This window comes from Poecile atricapillus, chromosome Z (assembly GCF_030490865.1).
Source record: "Poecile atricapillus isolate bPoeAtr1 chromosome Z, bPoeAtr1.hap1, whole genome shotgun sequence".
Classification (NCBI taxonomy): Eukaryota; Metazoa; Chordata; class Aves; order Passeriformes; family Paridae; genus Poecile; species Poecile atricapillus.
Window position 1 is genome coordinate 5430976 of NC_081289.1, and position 27367 is coordinate 5458342.

A 27367-nucleotide genomic window follows, 5' to 3' on the forward strand; every position below is an offset into this window, starting at 1 on the left:
CTTCTCATTTGCAGACAAGCTACAAACTAAAAGAGAAATATAAATTATCTGAAGAACCTACCATGAAAAGCACCACCATCTTCCCCTTCTGCTTTCCTCAGGCTGAGACTGAACTCCTTCCCAGATGTTGAGCAACAGAGACAATTTGTAATTCAGTCCTCTACATTTCTGTCACACGAGGAAGCAGTGAAATGTAAGATGGGAAGCTGAAACAGGTAGAATGAAATTGGATGTTAGGTAGAAATTTTTTACTATAAAGGGATGTGAGGCATTGGCACAGGTTGTCCAGAGAACCTGTGGCTGCCCCATCCCTGGAAGCATCCAGGACCAATCTGGATGGGGCCCTGAACAAGCTGTTCTGGTGAAAGGTTCCCTGCCCATGGCAGGGGGGTGGCATAAGATGATCTTTAAGGTCTCTTCCAACACAAGGTATTCTGTGATTTTATGATCTACTGATCTCTGCTTGCCTGATATAACAGGAACCTGTGAAATGGAAATTTCCCAAGGATGCCCCATGAATTATTAGCAACAAATGCAGTCCAGACATGAGGGACTCCACCTGTATTAGGTCCTGCAGCTTCCAGAGAAGTGTGGATTTGCTTAGGCCAAACACCCAAATGAGGAAAGAAGGGATTTTCCCTTTCTCTTCTACAGGCCAAACTTTACGATGTGCAATTTTCAAGACTTCCAATGTCTAGAGGGTAGTGCAGTGTTCTAGAAAGCTGCTTCTATTAATCTCACTCTTTTTGCAGTCTTTATTGGTTGGATTTTGTCAGATGAAGCAATGAATGTTTATGCCCGAGGTTTAGAAAGCAATAAAAATGTTTTATTTTCAACATGGGGACCTGTGCTTCCCTTTATTGGAATCACAGCCTGGGCCTTGTCTGGGAGAAAAATCACCAACATGCTTGGGCTTGTGTAAATGAGGCCAGCAAGAGAGAAAAGAGACTTTGGGTAGTTTTTGAATGGAAAGAAAATATCTCCTGTAAACGAATGATGTGTGTGACTATGACCTGTTGTATATAAAATAATTTAACCTGGGCTACAATAGCTATTAATGCTTTGAAAGATACAAAACTTATGAACAGATGTAGGAAGTAATAGAAGGAAGAAATGGAAGGAGAGGAGAGGAGAGGAGAGGAGAGGAGAGGAGAGGAGAGGAGAGGAGAGGAGAGGAGAGGAGAGGAGAGGAGAGGAGAGGAGAGGAGAGGAGAGGAGAGGAGAGGAGAGGAGAGGAGAGGAGAGGAGAGGAGAGGAGAGGAGAGGAGAGGAGAGGAGAGGAGAGGAGAGGAGAGGAGAGGAGAGGAGAGGAGAGGAGAGGAGAGGAGAGGAGAGGAGAGGAGAGGAGAGGAGAGGAGAGGAGAGGAGAGGAGAGGAGAGGAATATATGTAAGTTTAAGTGATGCTCCTTTTTAAAACCAGTGTCCCTCAGAAAGAGAAAAAATGTGGTACTGCTTTTTCAGAAATTAAAGAAGTTTCTTTAGATAATAAATGTAAACAACTGACTTCAATACATAAGAAAAAAAGCTTTCTTTGACTTTCCCTGAGTTAGGACCTTTAGAGTGAACTTTTTCTATGGATAAGCTGTCCTTTAGAACTGAGTTTAATGCCAGCCCTCTATTGATGAAGTAATACTGTTATGAAACTCTCTCCTGTACTGTTTTCAAAGGGATAACATGTTGGGTTTTTCCTCAGGAGAGCAACAGCTCATTTCAGTGCACTCTGTGGTGCTTTGTTTGGATACACACACACACCTGTACATGGATTTGTGGATGCTTGTGCCTATGCAAGCAGATAAGCACTTCTAAACAAAAGCTCCAGGGGAGTTACATGCCCAGAATCAGGACACTTAATTGCTTTTTGTGTCTATAAAAATCTCCTGCCAGCTGTTATAGCAAAAAGTTGCCTTCTTGTTTTGTCAGCTCTTCCCAACCTTTGTAATAGGAAGGGAAAATGAAAGTGTAATCTCTAGTGAGTACAGCAAATCCTGAATCCTGACCATCAGGGTAAGCTCAGCCAGTGATGGTGAAGTTCAGACAAAGGCTAAAAGGGTGCTCCTCCATGCCTTTATATGAAATATGTATGGGATTGCTCTTGCATCTGAAGCATTTTCTCCTTCCCTACTCACATGTCATCATCTTTAGGTCAATAACAAAGCACTCTGTCACAAGGGACCTTGTATCTCTCTGTCTGTTTAACAGATATAAGCTCAGTGCATAAAACAGGTGTTTGTGGTTGACACCTTCAAAATCATGTGCCTGAATGTACTTTAATAAATATGAATATCAAAAATTTATTTAACCATTTTCTTAATTGAATAACCATTCCCTTTTGCTGTTTTTCCCCCTTATTTCCCTCTAGGACATTGGAGCTTTTAAGTCATTTTCTTTCTAAGGGGTATGGTATAGATCACTTTTTTAAAGCTTCAGGGGTTCCTTACTTTGCTACAGCAACTCTTTAATTTTTGAAGTGGTAGAAGCCATCTGTCTCAACAGATCATGTTCTTTTACACTGAATGATGAACCAGTATTTCAGTTGATTTATACTTAAAACAGTCTTGGAAAGGAGGGAACTTCATAAACCTGCCAATTTTTGTGTCTTCTATTAAGTTCCTAGTGTTCTGCTCTGTAGATTGCTAGGGTGGTGTCTGTCCCTCCCAGATGGGAAAGTAGGGCACCGATAAAAAAACAGTTTTCTCAATGTCAAGAAGAAAGACATAGAGAGGAATTAACTGAATATCTCCACCTAGTCCCTTATCAATAATCATCCTATTCCTTGAACTTCTGTGATGGACAGAAAACCAGAGGTAAATATTTGAAGGGTCTATTAAAAGACAGATATGGATGTGGAGCCACTAATTTTCTTTTGTCTCTTTGGAAATGCCTTCCTAATCATTTTACACTATGCATTCATGATAAGTTAATTACCCTTGGATTTCTTCTCCAGTGCTGCATGAGATGGCATTGGGGCTCTACAAATGCAGCTGTGGTCCTTTTGAAAACATGGCCTTCACAACAAGGCACTTATTAAGGTCATTACCAAAGTTTTCATTTTCTGGGCTATGTTATGAAGGCAGTCTGAACAATAACCTTTTCATAAGGCTTCATAAGAACCTCTTGGTGTTCACTGTATGACCTGACACCAAAAGAATGGAAATGGAAAGACAGACAGTGTCAGCTTTGGCTCCTCAGTGTGCTGCGGCGCTGGAACAGTTAACAGCTGCTTTCTCCTCTCCACCAAATCTGACCCCTGACTCTGCCAAATGGAATGAAAGAAGCAGATTGGGGTGTGCAAGGAGCTCTTTTTGAACATGTCTGGCAAATACAAGGAGCTTTTCTTCTCTTTCATTCTTTCTGTTGGGTGAGGAAGGGCAAGCCCTGCCTCAGACTACAGAAGTGTTTTCGCTCCGCCGCTGCTGCAGAACGAAGAAACCTTCCCGCTGGCCAGTAAAGAGAAATTCAGCACAGGATGTAAATGTTTGGTTCATATGCTGTTTAAAGTGAACTACAAACACCTTAAAAACAATTAGGCTGATGGGAGTTTGGGGAGGACTCTCTCTTCAGAGAGGCTGGAAAGAATTTCTCTCATAATGAAGTATGTCCTAATAGTGATTTTCTGCTAGGTGAAGAGACACAAAACACATCTTTGTTCCTGAGGCTTTTTATTGCAGCAGTTGTCATGAGCAAAACCTGAAAGTACTTGAAAATCCATTAAAAACACAATCAGGATTAAAAAAAAAAAAAAAAAATACCATCTCTTGAAAGTTTGTCTCTGCAGACTGTAAAAGTGAGAAGTCGATAAGTATGAGACACATTTATGCAATTTAAGATTAATGATTAACTGTTAAAGTGCAGGCTTTGTACAATCAGCAAGGAAACAAAACCCTTCAATCTCTGCAGCTGCTGGATGAAGCCAACTTCTAAGTTACGGTGTGTGATAAGATGTGCTGAATCCCAGCCCAGTTGGCCATTGACCTGCAGTGAATCAGCGATTGCTGTCTCCAGGGTGTTTTGGTTACAGTTCCCAATTCCCAAAGAGTAATTGTCAGCTGGATTTATGCCTGTTTGTGACTGCTTTTCCTCTGGTTCTGTACAAGCACCAGTGCATGACTTTGAGAATTTCTAAACTTGGGACTTGAAATTTCTTTTCTCCCAAATTATATACTTCGCCAAGAAAGAATGGACTAGCTTTCAAATATTCATAATAATACTTGGACTTACTTATACCAGTTCTAAGAGTAAGGTCTTTAATTATTTTTTTTTCCATCAAAATTATTTAATTCAGCCAGAATTTTTTCACACATCCAGGCCATGATCCAGTGCTCAAGTTCCCAAGTTAAAGCAGCATCTTGCCAACTTTAAAACATTTGGCTGGTCAGCAAGAAAGAAAAAGCTGCTTGTAAAGCACTGGAATGCATTTTCAATTAGTCACTCCATTGCTTAAAAGGCGAGGCATTAGGGACTAGGAGGAGAGGCAGGGGGGTGGCAAGGCTGATGGGGAGGGACAGCATGAGACAGTCTGGAGAAGAGCCTTTATCAGCCCCCAACAGCAGCCCTGAAGTTGGAGGCCACTCTTTAATAGCTGAGCTTTTGTTTAGCAACAGGCTCCCCAGGGAGAGTGAGGTTTTCCTGGTAAAAGACCAAGATTTCTTTCAAATAACTTAATATTGCTTTGTATGAAAGAGCAACAGAAAATATGTATTGGGAAGATGCTAGAAGGTTATTTATTTCTCTATTATTGCCTGATAACCAGGCTTCTGGGCACCCTGACTAAAAGGTTGTGCTCTGGCAGACCTTCCTTGGCTCCTAAAATATTTTGAGTGAGATAACAGCCTTGAAAGAAGATTAAATAATGAACCCAAACTGCTTACTATACTTGGTTTATTATCCTGCCCAACACTATGAAGTTCTCAGTCCAATAGGATTCTGGTATGGAAAGAGTTGGGGGAGAAAAAAAATCTCATTACATAAAATCATCTTTCTAATGCTCAGTAGCCATAACTGCTTTTTTAAACACTTTGTCCTGTACTTGACCTTCGAATGTTTGTAGCTAGCTGATCTGGAACTTTTTTGACTCCACAGCTGTCTAAACTAAGGATGATGACATTGCTTAGAGATGCTTTTGTGTATGTGTGTATACAGGAATGCTGTTTTCAAAAGTGTATATATATCTATAAATACAGATATATATTTCTTTTTTTTTTTTTTTTACTTTAAGATTACTCAAAATCTTGGAAAGCATGTACTTCTTTATCATATTAACTGAGAACCAGTAAGTTCTCACTGGGGTAACATGTTAAGGCATGAAAGACCCAAATTACACAATAGGCTGGATTTCAGCAGGTAGAGAAAATTTTGGGGGTTGTTGCCTTCTGGCTAACTGTAATAAATTTTCTTAAGTAATATTTCACAGATGTGCTGGTGGTTTCCTGGCAAACAAGCTGAAGATCATAGGAAATTTCTTTATTCAAAGCATAAAAATAAAAGTTTTGAATACAAAGTCCTCATCCCTAACAGAAAAAACATTTGGCTAAAAGCTGGGCTGGAGTCCTCTATCTAAGCACAAGAGTTAAAATAATTTTACAGTGAGTTTCTGTTTCTGTTTTATTTGTTTTCTCCTACTATAGCTACATGCTGTATGAAACACGTGAAGCTGTTTTGGAAAATCCATTGCCTGTCGCAAGTTCCTCTGTGCTAAACTTGATCTCGTAGTTTTATTTTTAGAAAGCTTATAGTTGCTGTCCTCAGTGTTGTAGGAAAAGCTGGCAAAGTTCCAGCAAGGTCCTGCAAAATGGAGACATAGCTTTCGTTCCAGACACAAGAATTTGTGATTAAAAAAATAGAAATAACCACAATAAGTGCAAAAGGGAAAGGAATATCTACTCCTACAGTATAGTTTTCGTGTGGCTATGTTGGCAGAAATAAAGGAGCATTTTCTGTGGGAAGACAGTGAAAAATGTATCTATGGAAAGTATAAGATGTACTTGTTAGAGATAAAATTCTTGAAATAGACATAGTTTGTGGAAATGTGGGATGAACGGAGTAAGACACTGAAGACCTTGGTGCACTGGGGTATAAAGACAGAGCATCTCCTCTTTCTCACCTTGACCTGCAAGAGGATGTGACAAGGACACAAACTTGGCTTGTCAATGTGTCAGGAGAGGTCAGGGCATTTTGATTTTTGTTTTATTTGCAGGCTAAGCTTGAAGCCTTTCTTAATTCAAGCCTGATCAACAATATATTTGCACTATACTAAATATTCAGTGAGAAGTTTACATGGGAAAATAGGTGAATGTAACTCTAAAACCAGCAAATGTGGCAATGGGGTAGAGAGGAAAGAGAAAAGGCAGTGTGTTGCAACCACTGATACTCTCCCCAGCCTCAAACGAGGGATTAACATCCATAACAGTTGTTTACAAACTTCTGGGAGGAAAGAAAGACGTTGACCAATCTCTTTTTATTTGCTTTCCGTGCTAAAAAAAAAAAAAAAAAAAAAAAAAAAAAGAAACAACTGAATTTAGTTTTCCATTACAAGCATATTGCCCACCTCCTGTAGTTAAATAAATAGAGGGCCCAAAGTTTCCAGAGCTGGATAAAAGCCTTATCTCTGCAGAACTGCTCAGATATGTGTATCAGGTGAGAAACACCCTGTGCCCTGCTGGTTTTAAGAGAGGTGGAACATCTCTAACCCCCAGTTGTCCTCCACCCTCCTGCCCCAGATCTGCACCTGCAATCTCACCATCAGCTGTCTCTGATGTGTTTATCCTCCCCACACCCCTCTGAGACAAAGCAAAACTGTTGGAAGCATTGCCTAGGGGAGGATGTAAAATTCCAAAGTCTGAACTTGAGGCCTGACTCCATAAACTGATCGACAGATTCAGCCCCACGGGCTGAGCCAGGAGCTTCACCTGGCTGAGGCAGGGAGGGAGGCAGGAGATGACTCTGGGCTTCTCCTAAATGAGGGGTCACTGATGCTCTGGCCTTTGAGCAAAGAAGGCATTTTGTACCTGGGTAATTTAGAACTGGTTGTTTCTGTCTGACCACTATCAGCTGCCTGCTGTCTGGCATGCGAAATGGTCACATTCTCTTTTTTTGGGCGGTGGGAAGCCTCAGTGTCACCTCCTGGCCAGGGCATGACTGAGCTGGCTTTGTCCAGGTCGGGGTTCAGGCTGCCCTAACCCAGCCTGCAGCAGACCAGGGAGCCTGAAATGGTTTATGCACAACTCGAGTTTCATCTCACCAAAGAAGGAGGCAGTGGAAGACTTAAAAGTTTATTATGTCTTATAATGCTCCTTTATTATGTTTATTGTGTCACACACTACCAGATCTTCCAAATCTCTCTGTGACCATCATATTACTGCTTTTTTTAACATACAAGGGCTGACTTCTTTTTTTTTTTCTTTTTTCTGTTTCTTTTTCCTTTTTTTATTTTGGGGGGAGAGAGAGAGAGAGAACTGGTGGCAGAGGGAAACTAGGAGAACTAGGAGCATATGCCTGTGATAAAAATATCAAAGTGGAAGTATCTGCCAATTGGGGTAGTTTCATTCTGACTGAACACTTCATAAGGTACTGTTTTGCTTTTTTTCCCCCAAAGAATTTTAATTTGGGAATTTCAAGAAATCCTAATGAACTGGCGGAGCTCAAGGAGAGGTTACAATCATTTGCAGGATGAATGGAAAACATTTAGAAGGGAAAAATTGCAAGAGAAATATTTAAATGGAGGAAAATCGATGTCAAAAGTATAACAGAAACACAAAAGGAGCCAATCAACTCAATTTTCCTAAGTAAATACACACTATCAGCAGTTACACAACTTTTCAGATCACCATAGTAATCTGGAGGATGCTTTATCATTTATTTTTTAAGTAGTAAAAAAAACGAAATTGATTTAATGGAACTATATAGACACCTTCTCCCCTTTCAAACATCCAAAGGGTTACATCTGGCTTTGCATGATTAGACTTTTTATTATTCCTCCATAATAGCAGACTTGCTTTAGATCAGTGCATTTCAAGCACAGCTTCTGTGTTTAAGTCTATCAATTCTAATGGATTTAAAGAACAGAGAGGGGGGAGAAAGATTATTCTGTATTCTAAAGGTTGTGAACTGCTTTTAATGCGTGTGTCTGTCTCTCCATATGGGGGTGAGGGACAAGGGGAGGAGGGAAGGGTGGGAGAGGAGTTGCATTAGAAAGTCCCTCCTTTAAAAGTGTCAAACTCCAATCTGCACAGAACAGGGGAAGGGAGACCACCAACAACCCTCAGAAAATAATATAAAAACGAACCTCAAAGGCAGAAGAAAATACCCAAAAGGAGAAGACTGCAGCTTGCAGTAATCTGTAAATGATTGCTGGCAAAGACTGGAGGCTTCGAGCTTGAGCTGTGTTTGTTCCAAAAGAAAGCCAAGAAGGACGGTGTTAATAAAGAGAGATTTAACTGAGGGCTGTGCTTGGAATAAAGTGGACTACAAAAAGGTCAAATTTGATCAGTTGGAGCAGATTACAAGGGCTTTAAAAGGTAGTGGTGAAGAAATGAAACTGGGACTGTGAAGCAATATAGCACAAGATTGATTTTGGGGGTGGAGAGAAGCTGGGACAAGTGCTTATCAGCTTGAGAAGGAGGAAGAGCTGTGCTGGGTTTGTTGTCATTCCCACACTGAGTAGAGTACTTGCTGCTTTTGTGGTTAGCCTTCCCTGCCGTGGTTTTTCTTTTTTCTTTTTCTCATTTTTAATATACATATTTTATTATTGTTATTCCTACAATGGTGTCTATAATCTCTGACTTGGATCCTCTGAAAAGCTGGAAAGTTTTAAGGTAGGCCTATGTTTTCTTCTGTTTGGTACAGGCATTTTGGGTTTAGCCCTAAATTAACTGGAGCTTGAGTTATAATCGAAATGCGAGCCCTGGGCTTAAGTAAGAAAGGAGTTTCTGGTAATTAGAGCCCTTTTAAGACACAGCAAAACCTTTGAACAGATGTTTAGAGGGACCCGGGAGAGAATTTTTAAATATACTTCTCAGTGTTACAGTGCAGTGAGGAATTCTTTTTTTTTTTTTTTTTTCTCTTATTTCTTTTTAAGGAGAGATTGCTCTGTAAATTCAAGCTAATAGTAAAGGCTCACACCAGTTGCAACAGCAGCGTTAACTCTCTGCTTTCCTTGCTGTGCTCTGCATGGAAATGAATGGGAAACTCCAGAGAAGCAAAAACAAACAGTATGAAAGTTGATCAAGAAGTGGAAAATAGTCTTGGGGGAAGGAAGGGGGACTTGTTTCATGTTGTTGTTGAAACTTCCACACTTTGTTGCCTCTCCTCAGGCATGTGCTTGGCACTTAAAAGTTGCTACTTTTTTAACCTTCAGCACTAATGTTTGGGTTTTTTTGATTTGCATAGTGAAAAAAGGTAATTTGAACTGCTAAAAATTATTAGTGGGGAAAAAATATCCCCATTAATGTTTGCTGCAGATATTGAAGATCCACAGTGCTAAATGTTTGTGTTTAATGCTGCTGTAAGTGCCTGGTTTTGCCTTATTGAGAATCCAGATGTATAAAAGTTTGCAGATGGTTTGCAGAAACTTCAGTAAGACATTGGAAACATCTGGGAGTGTAGATGGCAAAATTATAAAATCGCTTAAATATAAAGTTGCATAGATACCCCTCAGCTTTTCTGCAAAACATGAAGCTGCCAGCACCTAGTAATTTTTTGAGTAAATTACAAGGATTGGAGGCTATGAATTGTGATATTATTATGCTATATATGTAATAATAATATTTCAAAGTATACTTTAGATTCTTGGTACAAATTTTTTTAAAAAAACTTACTTTGTTCTGAATTGAAAAATGAAAAAACAACAATTCAGAGTCAAAGTATAAGGTCTGCTTACATGACTAAGGTTTTTTTCCTTACTGAGCTTTCTATTTTAGGAGTTTAAAATTCTCTGACCATTTTCTGAGCCTCTGTGTAGGACTGGGCACTGAGACCCTCTGTCCTCGCCTGTGGTATGAGACTTGGCACAGGGGGCTTTTTGCAAGTTTGTTTTATTTTATTTTTCAAGTCATTTGGGACTATCAGCCCAGAATGATAAGTTTCTATTCGACTCCAAAAGTCCAGAGTGGATGTTGGCCCAAACCCAGGGCTGGGAGTGGCACCTGGGCTGGGGCTCACCCTGCTCCAGGGCAGAGACCAGAGCCAGGGAGGCTTCACCACCAGCAAATGCCACTGAAGTGCTTTTGCAGAGCCCCATTTGTGTTGCCTTACAGTGTGTGTGCTCCAGAAGAGCTATTCTAGGAATTATTTTAAGCTCTATGAGACTATTTCTGATTTCTCTGTGAGACAGCTCAGGTGATGCCAGGTTTGTGCAAAGTTAAAGGAAAACACAGAGGACATTAAAGTCAAGATTTAAGGAAGAGACAATATTGCCCTCTCAAAGAATCCTGTTTTCTTTAAAAAAAATTTTACATACCTGTAAAAGAAATATCTCCCAGGCCCTTTTTCCCTACAGCATGCCTGAAGTTTCCCAACTTTGTGTGTGAATCTGGAGACTGGAGCTGTATGGACACAGAGTAGGTCAAAGATGTGGTTAAGTCTGGACATTTCTGTGTAGTTTCTGTGTATGATTAGAGCAGCAACTCTGCACAGATGTGACATTGTGCAGCGCCACTGCAGGATGAAGAAGGTTAAGAGGTGGGAAAAGGCAATAGGTAATATGAGCAGAATGATCACTGAAAGAAAAAAGAAAAAGAACTAGAAGTCATCACATAGCTCATATGGCTTGTGACTTATTGAGCTGCAATGCCATTTCTACCTTTTCTTATAAATTTTAGTTCCTCTTCTGTGGGACAATTTCCAACCTGTTTGAGGCCTCTGAAGTTCCTGGTTTTAGTGTGTCTCCAATGAAGCCTGTAGCTAATATTTATGAGAAATAGAGGAATGTTTCTGTGTGTTTATTTTAGGTGCACAAACCAATTCTCTCAGACTCATATGAGTCGATGTAGCAAATGCCACCACCAACTCTAAGCTAGTGTCCTACTCTGGTAAATTCTCAATTTTGTTTACTTTCTGCACCTCTGTAATTTATTGTGTGACTCCATCACAGTTTGAGGCCTGATTAGCTGGGAAAAGACTGAAGGGTGTAGATCCTGTGGAGGCAGCAGGTGGGAATATTTACATTGGGACTTCATGATCCCCAGGGGCTGAGAGCAGCCTTGGTGCTGGTTATCCCCATGTCAGCTGAGCTCTGGCTCCTCTGCCCTGCTCCCCAAACCCTCTGGAAGCCCTTCTCATGACCTCTGAATAAAGGTAATAATGAAGGGAAAGGTACAATATAGCAACAGGCAAGGCTGTGGCTGGTGGTGAAGCCTAAAAGGAGGGAGAGGTTGTGTTGAAGCATGACAGCAGATTTTGCTGGACTTCACCCAGCTAAGCTGAGAGAACTAGCAGAGGTATAAAATAAATGGCAATATGATGTGTGTACATATAATATTACATCAGGCCTCCCTCTTTGGTTCTGTCTGTCTGGAGTAGGACAGTGAGAGCAGCAATAATTTCTGGTTAGTCTCAGCTTCCTCTGGGTGCAAGAGCCCAAAACACAGTTTCATGTGCATTTTCTTTCATTGGATTTATTCAGAGTGGTCTGAGTACCAAAGTTACTGGAAAAAGAATGCATGGATTTTTTTATTTCTTTCTTCCTCCTGTTGTCTCCTCTGGGATAAGCTCCCAGGATAAGATCTATGCTGTGACATGAGCACACCACTGCCTGATCTGCCTGTTCACAGTGCTGACTGCAATATGCACCATGTCCTGTTGTATTCCTTGGAGCCAGGAGAAACTGGCAAAACTTCAAGCCTTCAAAAAGGGAAAAAAACCTTCAAAGCCTTCCCAGTAAATGGTGTGTGCTTTCCCACCCCTCTACAGAGCAGGACACAGAAATCTCATTTACCATCTTCAAAATGAGATGGGAGTTGGGATTGAGACCCGCTAGTGCATGAGACCAAAACCAGCTGCCTTGATTCTAGAAAAGTCTCTAATCCCTGTTTAGAAGTGCTGGCATGTGGTTTTGTTCCTCATATGTGACAGGGACAATGGTTTCTGAAGCAACCTGTTCTCTGGGCCGCTACAGCAGCAAAAGCAAGGCAGGAGCCTGGCAAGGAGAGACACAAAGAGGGAAAAAAAAAATTAACTCCTCTAGGCCACATCTCCTCTGCTGCTTTTTTGCCTTGATTTGGCTCCAAAAAGGCTAAATTCAGCACTGTAAATCATATGAGTTACCTATGCAGGGAAAATCTTGTACCCCTTTGCATTCCTGTCTGGAGAAATATGTGACCTTTCTATGGCACATTGCTAGGAACAAAAATTAAAAGTCAGTTTTAACTTGACTTTGCAACCTCAAGGTGAAATCCAAGGAAAGAGTAGGAGTTTTTACTCAGAGGAGGGGTCAGCCTCCAGCCTGGGAAGCAGGGAATCTTGGTGTCTGCTCTGCATGCAGATGATTGGAATTTCACAAGTCCTATTGAACCGGCCTGTCCAACTTGGCTGCTGGAGTTGGGAACATCTTGTTTGCAGCGCGTCATGTGTCAGGCGGATGTACCAATTCAAATGTTCTCTCCAAAATGTCTTTTTCCACCACACACACCATCCAAACAGCCTGCTAATGGTTTGGCTTTTCAGGAAAAATAAAAGAAAAAAAAAAGAAAAAGTGATTTTCATGCTTGGCAAATCAGCCCAGGAGGAGCTATTTCAGCATTATGACCTGTTCTGGGCAAATATTCCTATCCCTACATCCACCCCTGTGACTGCCTGGGAATTGAGGTGGGTTAAATAGCTTCAAAACGTTCAAACTGGGGAGGGTGGGAGGAAAGCAGACAGAACAGCTCAAATTTGGCTGTGGGCACAGAACAATAAATTGAGCAAAGCTTAAGATAAGGCATTCTGTATTTTATTCAGTATCTGAACAGACCAGTTAATGCATGGACCCCCAACACCTAGATGCTTAGAAAAAGGACTAAATAAAGCAAATATTTCACTTGTGCTTTACTCTGAGGACCTGGATGATGTTCTCTTTATCCAGTACTCAAAAAACAAAAGAAAACAAGCCCTGAAATTTGGCCCAGGGACATAATGCTGGACTCCATCACCACCATGAAATACAGAAAATGGAATTTCAGATGTCAGTGGAGAATACAAATTCCCTCATAATTGCCACAATATGCTTGGTTTATAAAAAAAAAATAAATAAGCGTGGAAAGAGGGTGTGTGTATCTTGTAATAACTAGAAACACATTTTAGAAATGGCTTTCCAGTTTACCAATCCAAAAATACAGATGGTGTCAGAGATGGCATTGAAAGGGGTGTTAGTGAGGGTTACACACATCCCAAGTCATGACACAGATGAGAATCACCAGGGGGATGGTGGCTGCTGCCAAGCTCTGATAAGCTAAATATGAGCAGCAAAACACAGTGTGGATTCTTCTGCTTTCAGTTTGAATGTGCAACTCTACAATCACTCAAGTGAATAATATTGGGATGAAAAATTAGGGCCAGCTGTATTGAAGTATGATTTTTTAATTTTTTTTCATGATTTCTTATTTGTGCTTCCTTTGTACTTTGTAGAGGACAATATGGGAAGATTTTCTTGGTTTGTTTTCTTAGATTTTTTCCCCCCTTAAAAAGGCAGGACCTATGGGATGATGCAAGAAGTAAAGATAACAGAAAACAGCAGATTAGGATGTAACACACTCCTGCATCCATTGCTGATGGCTGAGAAAGTCATCCAGTCCTCCTCTAAGCCTCTGCAGATTTATTCTTGCATCTTTATTTTCCCCTGATTAAAATTCACTATCACTCCTTTCAATAAGAGGTTGTTCTTCACCATTTTGCTAAAAACAATCCACTTTTCATATCAAGCCTGTGTACAAGCTCATTACATCTTGTTCATTTGGACATGAGTTGTTAAATCTTCCAGGTGCTTTATGGGGGATTTAAACATCCAATTCAAATGAATGATCTCTCACAAAGAGGTTTACTTACTGCTGCTACCATGTTCCCTTGCCTAATTATTTGAATTGCCCTAACCCCTAAAACATAATATGAAATGACTGCACCAGCAGCACAGCTGTCTAGCCAGAGTCTGTGCCAGTGAGGTGCAGTAACATTCTGCCAGCCACCTAGTGATCTGCAGTTCAGGAACTTGTGCCAGCAGCTATGGCTTTTCCTTGATGGTTCCTTCCTCCATGAATTGACCTGACTGGTTTTGCAATTTTAACTTTGAGTCCACAACATCTGTCAGCAAAGGAATTTTGTGTTTGGCACACTGATGGCAGTTGCTAGCAAAGCAATGCACTGGAAGGGCTCTTCTGCATGTAAACTTGTCTTGCATCCATGTTTTGGGAGATGTGGAAAGTGTTTGGAGTGGATTCCCTGCTAAGGCCTTGAGCCATTGACTTCAGGCTCCCTCCTCCTAAGAGGAGGTGGAGGTTGTGTTGTTTCTTCACCTATTAAATCCCAGAATTTGGCTCCTGACTGGTGATTACTCACACCCAGTTACACAGGTGCACGTGCTGCACGATGCAGGTAAAAGCAGGATCATCCTTTCCAGCACATGTAATGATGCTTTCCTCTACCATTCCATTGTCTTCATCTCTTAAATCAGTGACAGTCCTAATGTACTCCTGCAGGTCTTTCCTAACCAACCCATTCAAATTTTAAGCTTTGTCTGGTTCTGCACTCATTGGAACTGAAATAAGGAGGAAGTACACAGGACGGTAACTGGGCAGTGGCAGCCTTACATTGTCCTTGAGAGATGAGGCAGTAATTGCATGCTTTTCCCAGAAGTTCTGTGTTAGTTTTGAAGTGTTAGTTAATATCTGTGTGCCTCAGCTCCCAGAAGTAAAATGGACCTGTTAATACCTGTCTTATTTACTTTGGTTATAAGATTTTCATGGCTATACAGGTGTACAGCTCTGTCCTATAAAACCCACGGCACTGGGGGCTCAGCCTTGGGCTGGGCTTTTCATCACCTGCCCTCATAACAATAATTTATTTAACTGAAACTAGAATTTAATTCTTTTGAGGTAAAATAATTCCTTGTTGTTTACTAAAACCTTTTCTATGTTATTTGTGCTTTGCAAGATAGCACCAAGGACGAGCCACACAAATTCCTTGCACTCACTGGCTTTTTTTTCCAAGGAGTTGTTAGGCTTTGTTTTTATTGAAGAGAGCTTCATTAAAGATCCCTTGCACCTCTGCTAGTCCCAAGGTGCTGTACCAAGGAAGGAGAAATGGAAGGTGAAACCAGAGAGATTTGTAGTCTTTGTTGCTAAGATTTTCCTTTGCTTGACCTGCGCAAGAGATGAATTTTTTATCTCTCAGGAAAATGCTGTAACTATTCCCTTTGGATGTTGTCTGGTGGGTATCAGTGTCTCCCAACAAACCTGTTCAGACTTCAGGCACTCTAATACTCCTGAAAAATGCTCCGTGGCACTAAAAAAACCCCATACAATAACCTAGGTATTACCATCTAACTTCTTTTATGTGAGCAGTTGAATATGCTTTTACTGATTATACCCTTATTTTCCTTAATCAAAAAACCCCAAACCTAATCTTACATTAATTTCATTTTTATATAACTTTCTCAGATTTTTTTTTTTTTATTCTGTGTGTTTCCTCATGTTTCATCACAAGTGATAGAAATTCCACTTTTTTTTTCCCTCATCTGGGTAAGTCCATGCATTCCTTGAATATAGAGGGATGTTGTGATCATTCACTTGTTCTTGAGTTGATCCCAAGCTGGTTTTACTGGACCACTTTCTTGCAGAATACCTGTTGACCTGCAGACACTGACTTTTTTGTTGCAGTTCATTTGCTTTTTACATCTGAGTTTTAAAAGTGAAGATTTTTCTAAAGGTAAAAATATTGGGAGGCTCAGTGACTATCACAGTTGTATTCTCTCTTTTGTAGAATGGATGGATTTCAGATTATTGGAAAAACTTGTCATGTCAGTTGTGCTGGATTTTTTTTTCTTCTTCAAGTTAAATTGCCTGTAGCAAGTTATCTTCTAGAAACACGGTGTATAGATAATTTTCATCTGTTAAAGTATTAATGTACTTGTTCAGGTAATTTTGCAATACTCTTCAGTAGTAGAAGACTAATTTTCATTTTAACATACCTGAATGGCTGAGTACATTTATATATTAAATCAGTAGATGAATTGAACCAGAGCTTTGTTGGGGTTGGAAATCTTGGTATGACTTTTGAGTGATTTGATTAAGGATATTCCACCCAAGGATTTGTAAGATACTATGGAAAGCTTTAAAGGAAGGAGAGGTTAGGGGTTTTTCCTTTAGTTTTAAGATTCTGAGTTTTATATTGGATTCTTGGTTTCCAGGTCCCAAAGAAAACAGTAATCTTATAGAAAATACTTAAATGAGCCTTTGAAGTGGTGGACATTTCAGTTCTGAAAAAAATATGTAGTGTTAATAACAGTTCTCTGCAAAGAATGGGCTATAAATCCACAATTTAATTAATCTCCATGTGTCATCCGAGCACAACTCTACCTGTTACATTAATCCTGAACTAGGAGGCACTGGCAGATCTCAAACTGAGACTAACTAATTTTGCAAATAGTAACTGAAATCACCTTCAAGCATTTTTGCAATGAATTTAATATCTTGATCTCTTAGGATGCAATTATTCCTTGTTTTAAGCAAGCAAGGGGTTACTGCATATTAATCAGAGGTGGTTTCTTGTTACTGTGAGGTTTGCACAGATTTCCATACAACTTACTTCAGGAAGTACTGGGTCAAATACCTGTTAGATATTTGAACCTTAATTTTTGTGTACCCTTTCAGTAGAGGTGCTGGGAATGTTGGCTGACTTGGCACATCATAACTGAACATCTTTTCTGCCCTGGTGTGGTCTTGGGGAAGAACTTTGGTGTTTCTGGCACTGCAGAAACTCAGGGGGGTCTCTGTAGCCCTTGGACTTCCCCCTTGTTGGAAAAACTGACCTTGCCAAGAGTTGTGAAATGTTGTTGACTGGGGTCAGGTTTCAGCTGGAGATGCCAAAATAAAGGATTTATGTAGCCTGGGAAGAATTACGAGCTTGGAAGGGGGAGATAGGTATTAAAGGTCTCAGACGGGGTGATGGGGAGAAAAGTGTTTAAATACTGATGTAAACTTTCATTGACTCCAAGAGGAATTAATTGGCAGGGTCTTTTATGTGACTTTTGGGGTTAGATTTCCAGCTGACTCAAACTGACAAAGCTCCATTGAGCAAGATCTAGACTTAGAGTAACTGGGAGTTGGAGCCCATGTGTTTTGCAGAAGACTTAACATCTTTCTCTTTATACATAAAGTTTCTGGATCTAATAGAAGAAAGAAATGTCTCGGTCAAAGAACTTACTGTATTAATTAATTCCAGCATGTGTTTTTGATGCCCAGTTTTACTCTATCTAAAGTCTGGACTCTAAAAACCTCTTGGGAATAAAGTTACCTTAAGTTTTAATTTTCTAGCTATTTTTTCCTGTGTTTAAAAGAAACAGATGACCCAACTCTTTGCTCTTTAGTTAGCCTTCAAGTAGACTAATAAATCTGCCATAATCTATGAACAAACTTAAACCCATGACATTGTAGGCTGCAGACAAGCTGAATAAACTAACTACATAAATTGCATATGAACTTTAAATCATTGGGAAGCAGTGATAGGAGAAATCAAATTTGCTGCATTGGAAAGTATTTTCTTAGCTACTTATTTGAGCTGAAACTTTCCTGATTTTTGTAAATGCGGTGGGGGCGGAGGGCTGGGTTTGGGTTTGGTTGGGGGGAGTTTTTTGGTTGTTGTTTTTTGGGATTTCTTCTCATTCCTGCATAAGCTGTTTGTATTTTTAAACCAGAGCAACATGATTTTGTACATCTAGCTGTGGGACTGCTCTTAACTGAGTTTAGATCTCCCTGCTGTTCACTGCAGCGAGTCACAGCTACATCTGTGGGCAGCAAGTTGCTCTGTTTAACATGAGATTCATTAAAATCTGTGGTTAGTGAGAGCTCACATCGTGCATACAGTTATTATAAGTGTAACTGCAGAGTCTTGGTACATGATGCCCCAAAACTGGCTAGATCACTATTTTATGTGGACTTTGTGTTCTCCTCATCTTTGCTCTCAGTTTTTTTCATAAGAAAAATTTAAAAGCTGTTTCAGCTCTTCACACCCAAGAGAAAAAGCAAGTTCCTCACTGAGATGTCCCCTAACTTAAAAGTACCTTATGTAGCAATAGTTCCTACAGTAAACAACTATATGAATTTTTCTATCTGAGTCTAGGCTGCAGTTATTGTATTTTACATCCTTTCTTCTGCATCTTATCTGCAGATAGTGTACAACCAGGCACAGCAGAGTGTCCAGCAACAGAAATAGGCAATTATTCTTGACGTGACAAAATAGCCCAAAAAAAAAAAAAAATCTGATCTGCTGCAAAGAAAATTTTGTTGTTCACATTTGTGTGGCTGAATAAAGGTAAAAAGAAGAATGAGTATGGATGAAGCTGCAGGTCCAAGTCCAGGAGGCATGAGTCTGTCTTATTCATATGCACACGAGAAATTACCTTGGCCAGAATTATTTTTGTTGCAATTACAGATGTTTACTGGGTATGCATCATAGCACAAAAGTCCTAGGAGAAGACCTTGGTTAATTTGCAGAGGGGGAAAAGTCCCCAACAAAACAAATCAATCAAACAGACAAACAAAAAAAAAAACCAAAAAAAAAAAACCCAAACAAACAAACAAACAAAAAAACCATCATAGCCACTGTTCAAGAAAAAGGACCTTAAAACAAAATGTCCCTTAAAGTACAGAAACCCTGCTTGAATGTATAGTGTACCTGTATTAATCTGGCTGTACTGATTTCTGCCTTGTTTTCCCATTAAAAGCTCTGCAAACTATTACAAGGTACATCCTGTATGGGCAAATCATGTCATGGATTAAATTTAAACAGTTATTATGAAAATACAATATATAACAACAGGGTGAAAATAAGCTGTGTTGATGCAGATGAGCCACATATACAGTGAGCTTGGGATTTGGACATGAAACAATGTTGGGCTCCAGGTTGCAACACCATAAAATGTGACAATCTGAAGGAAACAACACGTTCTGTATTTATTTTATCTTCCCCCCCATTTTTCCTTATAATACACACCAGCAGTCCGACCACACAGGAAGTTTGCACAAATCTACATGGTGAAAGTGGCATGAGGAAGAAGAATGAGCTCTGCAACAAAGGGTTGGGCATGTTTTATTTCTTCAGCAGCTGGAAGCTTAGTGTGGCACTGTGGAAGAAAATCAAGTTTTCAGGGAGGAAGCTGTATAATCAGCATGTATGATGGGCACTTAAAACTTGATGATCTGGAACAGAGCAGTTACCTATATATGGTATCTTTGTATCGCCTCAGTAGGAGCTGCCAATTTTGAATTCCTTCAGGAAGATGGTAAAATATGTGCTTGAACCAAGGGGTTGCAGCATGAGTTAGATGAAAGTTTCAGACCCATAAGGGCTCCCTTCTGAGGAGTGTTTAATTAGGGAAGCAAAGGGTTGCATAAAATAGCCAGCACTTCTCAGAAATGGTGACTTGAGGCTTCTGTTTGAACTTTTTCATAACACAGAGGAGAAACAAAAATCTTTTGAAAGATTTAAAACCGATAACCCACATGGCAATTAGCTCACAGGACTCTGTGCCAGTGGATACTCTGAAGGCCAAATCCTGAGAATTGGGGGAAAAAAAATACATTTTTATGGGTGTTGAGAACATCTACAATCAGATAGGATTAAAATGGATGGGGAAGGCTGTAAGTCCTCATGTTTTGGCCAACTACTGTCCGAGGTCAAGGGGAATCTTTCCTTATTTGGCAGCACATCACTATCCATGGAGGCTTTTTGTACCTCTTAGGGATGGAAGGTCACATAAAACAAACTCCTGTCCGATCCAATGAGACAATTGCTGTTATACAGGAGCGTTAAAATCCTACTCATTGAATTTTCCCTCCTACTACTGAATTCTAACAACATTTACTTTATTGATGCAATGCATGAAAAAAAGAAAGAGCAAACCTTTCAAGCCTTATGTTACTAAAGATTTTTTTTCTTTTTTTTTAGCAGCATTGTATACAGGGTCTTAACCACTTTTTGGACCAATGAGTTTCACTGGGTAATTTTGCACTGAATTAAAATAATTATTCATCACTGTTTGAACTTTGTGTACTCTCAGATAGGTAAATTATACACTTTAGCAGGTCAGCATGTATTCTGACATTGTTATGGGAAAGATTTGCATAAGGAAAATATAGACTTCCCTCCCTCCCCCTTCCCATGATAAAAATCTCAGTGCACAATAGCTGTACTGCCACATGTCATGGGGACATTGTGTAAACTACAGAGTTACAGATTTGTCAGCCTAACCAAATGTCTGAAGGAATAATGTCATATTTCATGTTGTATTTTATCTGTAAGCCTGGTCTGTTTTAACCTTGATTTGTGTGGCAGCTAGCCATACCAACAGCTTGTGCATGGCTGATTATAAACAACTTTATTTTAATGTAACAAGATTCTCATTTAATTCCTGTGAGCTTGATGCAATGGTGATCAAAGCTAAATGCAGACCTCTCTAAGGTAAAGGATTAGATCACACTGACCAGAAAATACAGGGTCCTGAAGATTTCAAGATCACAATCTTTTGTAGGTTGTAATTGAAATTTTCTGAAGCTGAATAGTGCACTTAAAATATTGTGAATTATGTTCACAGAGAGCCTTGGTATAATTTGGATATAGTTTTGGTTTTAATTTAATTCCATTTTTGTATGGAAGGACCTGTATATTCAACCAAGGCTTATTCATTTAGTATTGCAAGTTATTATTTCTCCATATTATTTTTACTCTTTAAGAATGAAAAATTTATTTTGCAAGAGCTGGAGTCCTTGAAATCTGCTTTCTTTTTACAGGGATAGTGTGTGCATCTTGGTTGGACTGTGTCATGCTGAATCAAACACAGATTCATACTTGGTGGGGCCAGGGGGGTCCTGCTTTGGGATTTTTTGATGTTTTTGGTGGTTTCAGTGTTAGACTTGTTTAGTGGAGCTTTTATTTTTTATTTTTTTTTCCTTTCATTATTATTATTTTCTTTATCTTTTTGATTATTTCATTTTCCTTGGCATGGGTTTTATTTTAGGATATTTTCTGGGGGAGGAGGGTCTGCTTTGGGGTGTTTTTTGGAGGATGGTGGTCAGGATAGGGTGTTGATGTTCTAGAGGATTAAAAATGTCCTTGTTGAAGCAGTGTGCCTGAGAGTTTCCTGTCTTTACCCGACTACTCCTATTTTTGGGAGGCTTAAGACAATTTAGTACTTTTGAGATTACCACGTCCTTGCCAAGCATCTCAGAAGCTGAACAAGAAGTTCAAGGAAGGTGGGAGGGATTAAGCTGACATTTGTATGTGGCTGTATTCACACATCTGATTCCTGAACAGGGTGGAAAAAGACTACAGCGTTCATTTTATTTTTAAATCAGCAATAGCCAACCTAAGTCCATAAATGTCAAACTTGAGGGGCCAAATTGAAACCTGAGTTGAACCTTTGAGTGGCTCTTAAGCTTGTGGTGAAGTGAATCAAATTGCAGGAATGATTCTTAACTCAATTGTCCCTTTAAACTCCTGCTGCTTTGCAACTTTGCCTTTCTTCTTAGCAAATCTCTGATTTTGAGCACTTCTGCTTTCCCTCCTGTGGCAAAAATATAACTTTTAACTTCAAACAGAATCAAAACATGTTACATAAACATGGTTGGTAAAGTTTAGAAAAAAATTGGGGTTTACAATTTTTTTTCTTCCCCTCAAGTCTTCATTCATTATTATGATTCTTGTTTGTTTGAGAGAGCAACAATACAAATTGTGAACTTTAATTTTCTGTGCAGTGTTAGGAGGAGGTGGGAAACAGCAATAATAGCCCATGGTCCTACATTATGTGTTTGATATTTGTGTCACAGGGCAATATGGTGCTGCCCATTATCCTGGTGTTGGGAAATCTTTAGGAGTACAGATAATGAATCCAGTGCTGCCAGTTTTCATCGTTAAAAATTTCCTTGGCTCTCAGGAAAATCATTATGTGAATGGGGATTTCTGGTCTGTAAATACCCAGGGAAAAGGCATAGATGATCATGTGCACACAAAGATGCTTAAGGTCAATAAGCTTTTTTTTTTCTAATCACAAGGTAAAAATGCAGAAATTTGCAAATATGTTCTTTTTAAATGTATATAAAATCATATTGTGGAACTTTCTTCATCTTTAGATTATTGCACAATCTTAGAACTTGCCTTGAGACCTTCTTGTTTTTGTGGTTGTCAGTTCATGAGTTTTTGAAACAGGAGCCACACAAAGATTTCTGATTTCCCAGTGATGTAGAAACTACTCTTCTAAAATCCACATCAGTTTCTGACCAAACTTTCACTTCTACTTCAGCTGTGAGGTTTTTCCCTCACTCTGGGCTATTTGAATGTTAAATGTTTCCTGGTTCCAAATGGGAAGCATCAATCCCATTTCTGGGCAAAATTTTCACAGTCCTTTCAAATGTGTACTATTGAAACCAAATAAAACTCCTGCCCAACACCCACAGAAGAAATCAGCTTGCAAAGGTTTCTGACAGTGTGCTCCAGGGAAAGATTTTATATAATTTAAAATAGTTTAACTCTAGTTCTTTTGTATTCTCATGCTCATGGCTTGCTGTTTTAAAGACCTGTTATTTTTAAGACTCCATACCAGTGTTAATCAATTTTAGCTGCATGTCCCCAGATTATGTATGAAGACAATATATTTATGCTTTTATTTGTCAAAGAAAGCTCTGTGCCAAACCGAGGTCTTAATAATCAGGCAGTGCTGGGTGGGGATTTTTTTTTGTTTAGCTGTGTTTGTCCTGGAGATTGTTAGGCTGAAGTATTTGTTTAAAAGAAACAAAATGAAAATGAGGGTCTATAGCCAAGTTTTCAAATGATCCTCTTGCTCACTGGCAGTCATTGAGACAGGAAAAGTGATGGCTAGTGATTCAAAAATCCTTCATGCTCTCATTTTTTGGCATTTGAGCTCCTAAGAGAGTCTGGCCTTTTTCCTGCATCCTGAGATTAGCTGAAGCACTGGTTTTGTGAGGATTTTTTTACAATCTACACAGTCCAAAATTACAACATTTGTTGGGAAGTTTTTAAGACTTTTTTTGCCCAGGCATCTCCTTTGAGATGTTGGCCACCTTTAACCATTCTTGACTTCAAAGAGTGTTGATGATTGAGTTTTGTACAGCCATATCATACCAGAAACAGCCCTCAGTCTGGGGAAGTGCACTTTCCTTAGGTTGTGAACCTCTCCTGACATTTCTTCTCAGTGAGTCTCGATTGTTTCTAATCCTGTATTTAACTTTCCTGCGAACTTTGGTTTGGCAGAGGAATGTATTTGCTTGTTTGGGGCAGGCTGTGTTTTACTGCTTTGCTTGAATTTCTTAGTGTTCTCCAAAATCACAGTGACTTGGGAATCTTGCCAGTGTTTCAGACTTCAAATAGTGATAGTAAGATTTGTGTGCTCATTTGAGGCTTACATAAAAGCTAAAGCTAATATTTGTGGGCATGATTAAATGTGTTTGGTATTTTGGAGGGGAGGGATGTATCTAGCTTATGAGTTATGTTTGCTGCCTTGTGGGGATTCTTATGAAATGTAGCAGCAGCTCAACAGGTTACCTAGCAGAGGGTGAGTTAATGCATAGAGCTGATACTCATAAATCAGAAGATTAATGCCTGCCTTACACCTCTTAATAAAAACAGCAGAGAACAACAATCTTATCAACATACATGTAATCTGTAAACAAGCATTGTAGTCAAATACAAACAGATTTTTATCATTATCCTGCTCCAAACCATGTGACTTTGCAGTGAAGTACTTGCAGGAGATGAGTTAATACATGCTTGACAACAGTTGCAGCCAAAAAAAAAAAAAAAAAAAAAAATCATTAATGCTAACATGAGCAAGATAATTGGGATTTGTGGGGGAGTGAATGTCCAGATTTGAACTTTTGAACTGCCAAGCATTAAAGCCTGTTGCTTCCTCTCAGCAACTGCTACAGGCTGCTTGTAATTTTTTTGTGAACACCCAGACTTAAGGAAAAAAGTGGAATGTGCTAAATCTTCCAGTTAGTAGAGATAGCAGTGATGGATCAATTAGCAAGCTGGTCACTTCTTGTCCTTCTACATATAAACTGTTTTCAAAGAATCGCAGAATGGATTGGGTTGGAAGGGACCTTCAGATTTATCCAGTTCCACCCCCGCTGCCATGAGCAGAGGCACCTTCCACTGGACCAGGTTACTCTAAGACCCACTGAAAAATGAGACATTTGTGGCCTCCAGAGAGGAGGCTGAAAAGATGTGTTTCTAGAAAGAATTTTTTTTGGAGAAAAGGAGGAAAAGAAGGCTTAGAAAGAAGAAGATGAAAAGATCTGGGAGTTGAAACAAGTCATGGAGGACTTGGTGAGGAAGATAAGCAGAGAGAATGTTGGGGAGTGCCTGGAGGCCTCAGCTGGTGATGCCCAAGATGTGGAACTGTGAGCAGTGACCCAGGATGGAGCAGCACAACCTCTGACCCAGACCAGGGATGTGGGGACCTTGTGAATGTAGCCTGAGCATAGTATGTGAGGTGTAAAGGAAGGCAAAACTTAATTTCCTTCCTTTCTAAATAACTCCTTGCCCCTCTGTGAACAGTCTGTTGAAACCTGAGTTTTTATATATATATATATATATATATATCCTATATATATCTATATCCTATATATATATCCATAGCTATCTATATATATATATGTCCTTGTATATATATATATATCCAAGCCCATATATATTTATATTTATATGTATAAGGTGACTCCTTAGGTGGGGGTATGCAGCACTTTCCAAAGCACAAACCAATTCTGGTTCCCAGATTTAAACAGGTCATGGATAGATGGAAACATGGATACACATCATGATGTACAGGCTCAGAGATGGTGTGGGATGACAGTAGTTCCATAAATGCTGTTTTACAGCAGGCTGTGGGACTGTAAGGAGCAGTGTAATCACATGTATTTTCCAGAGGAGATGGCTGTCTTTTCAATACCAGTCCACTTCTAAAAAGCACAAATAAGCTTGAAACACTTGGAATTAAATGGTACTCTGTGAAGAGTAGGTAGGATTCATTACACACATTCCTAATTATGTCTTAGAACAGAAATTATTTTATATGGTATTAAATAACATGTTTTGCTTTGAACTCTCAAACCTCACTCTAATCACCTTCCAGCTTTCTTGGGTACTCTTAGGTTCAAACTAAGCCCCCCTCTTTTTCCTCAAATAATCCATCAAGGGTTGTTAGCTGGGGGAAGAGAGTACTCAGAGAAGCGAGTAAGTCGGTGACATAATTGGTTTCCTCTCAAAATGTGTATGAATGAAGATAGTTGCAGCTGTTAGTGAGTACAGAGATAAACTTTCCATGCTTTAAGTCTTTTGATAAGTATTTGTGTATGTATTTTGGACCTAACCCATTTTAAGGAAAAAACCCCAATAAATTGGATAGCTCTATTTCTTAAAAAGTGAACTCTTATGAAAAGTAAAGGATATTATAAACTTTTAAAAATCTCTTAACTTTGCACATGAAAGACATGGAAAAGTAGGTGTAAAATCCTGGTCTGTATCTTGAAGCTGGAATAAAGGATGATTGGGGCAGGGAAGTTTCTACATAAAGTCAATAAATTATTTTCCACCTGATTTTCTCAGGGCTTTGAGATTCCTTCTAGCATAGGTCCTTCTCCTCCAGCAGGTTCTCCCTATAGCCTTCATCACTGATCATTTTGGAAGCTAGACTGGAAGTCTCTCTTCTTCCCCCATCTTCTCAGCATCCTTAGTCCATCTTCTTCTCCAAATATTAATTGAAATTAATGTTAAATCACAAATCTGAGCAGAATGCACATGACAGACCCCTAAGTATGGTTCTGTAGGGTGGCTTGGACATACAGTAGCTGTATTAGCTCAACAAGCAGGGGAAGACATTGTAAAGAGTTTAGGCACTGAGCAGAACCATTTGGTCTCCAGTCATACATGTGGAGCTCTCAAGGTAAAATATAAAAGAGAAAGTCACAAATTGTTACAGCTTCAGGTTATCCCTAGTTAAATGTCAGTGGTGACTGAGACACTGAACTTTCAAATTAAAAGCAGACCAGCATCAGCTCTGAGCCCACTAAACTAGGCTGGACTTTAAAAAACTTAAATATCTAACGAAAACCCTTTTAAATTAGGTCAAGTGACACTACTCTGTAACTGCAATCCTGGCTCACGTGAAGTATTACTTCAGGTTGTTTTCTTCTTTATGAGAGTGTCTGTATTGGAGATTTGTATTCATGTAATTATTTACCAAATGCAATTTCTTTCTGTCAAATGAAGACATGAACACAAGAAGAGTTAAATTTATATGGCTTTTTTTTTTTTTCTGTGTGTGTGATTTACAGTGATTTTTAGAGAGGTGTCTGAGCAGTGGCCCCATTAAGTTCAGTGTGATTTTCAAAATCTGCCAGAAACTGTGGCACATATTTAAGCAGCTGGTGAAGATTCTGTTTTTCAGTTCTTTAAAAAGGAAAAAAAAGCAAATATATATAATATTAATCATTTTCAATTACGTTGGATATCAACATTTAAGTGAATTAGAGTCAACTCAGGAAGGAATGAAGGACTGACCGTATTTTTAGTGCCTGTGCTGCAGGTATTTACCTGTGAAAGGAGTTTGACAGGAGCAGTGTCCAGGAAAATGCACTGTTAAACTGGGAGGGGACACCAAGGTGGTGTGAGAAAGTAGATGGGACACACAAGGATCTTTTCCAGCAGTGTAAAAATCGGTGTAAGTGTGAAGTATTTGAATTTTCTCAGATGAATGTGGTCAGTGAACCACATCTCCTTTCCACTGATTGCTGGCTTTAAAACATATGAAATATTTGCTGCCTCAACCGTGGGGTTCAGAAAATGCTTCACTCGGTGAGTCACAGCAAATGCATGGCATAGTTAGCATCTGTTGGGGTTAATTGACAGAGAACTCTTCAAAAACAGAAATAGACTCTTAACTCCTCTGCCTACTGTTTCTTCTTTTCACAGAGATGACACAAAGGGAAGAAAATCTTTATGCAGAATCTCATTGAATTGATGAGGTTATACAGAGCAGTAGCAGGCAATGTGTGGCTTTAGTGCCTAAAGTGTTTTGTAAAACCCAACAATTTACACGTGCATATTTAGGATATCCAAGATAGATTCCAGAGAAAACTTGTAACAAAACCCCTGTTCCTGCAGTCCCTAACA

General features: G+C 39.4%; 1 protein-coding gene across 1 annotated transcript in view; it reads left to right on the forward strand.

The window, feature by feature from the left end:
- Positions 1-8239: 8239 nt before the first annotated feature.
- The window catches only part of LOC131592837 (CUGBP Elav-like family member 2), a 370538-nt gene continuing 351410 nt past the window's right edge, over positions 8240-27367 (forward strand). The window contains exon 1 of the mRNA XM_058864644.1: positions 8240-8811. Within this exon, the coding sequence (XP_058720627.1) occupies positions 8759-8811 (53 nt within the window). The 5' untranslated portion in view covers positions 8240-8758. The remainder of the gene's footprint in view (positions 8812-27367) is intronic.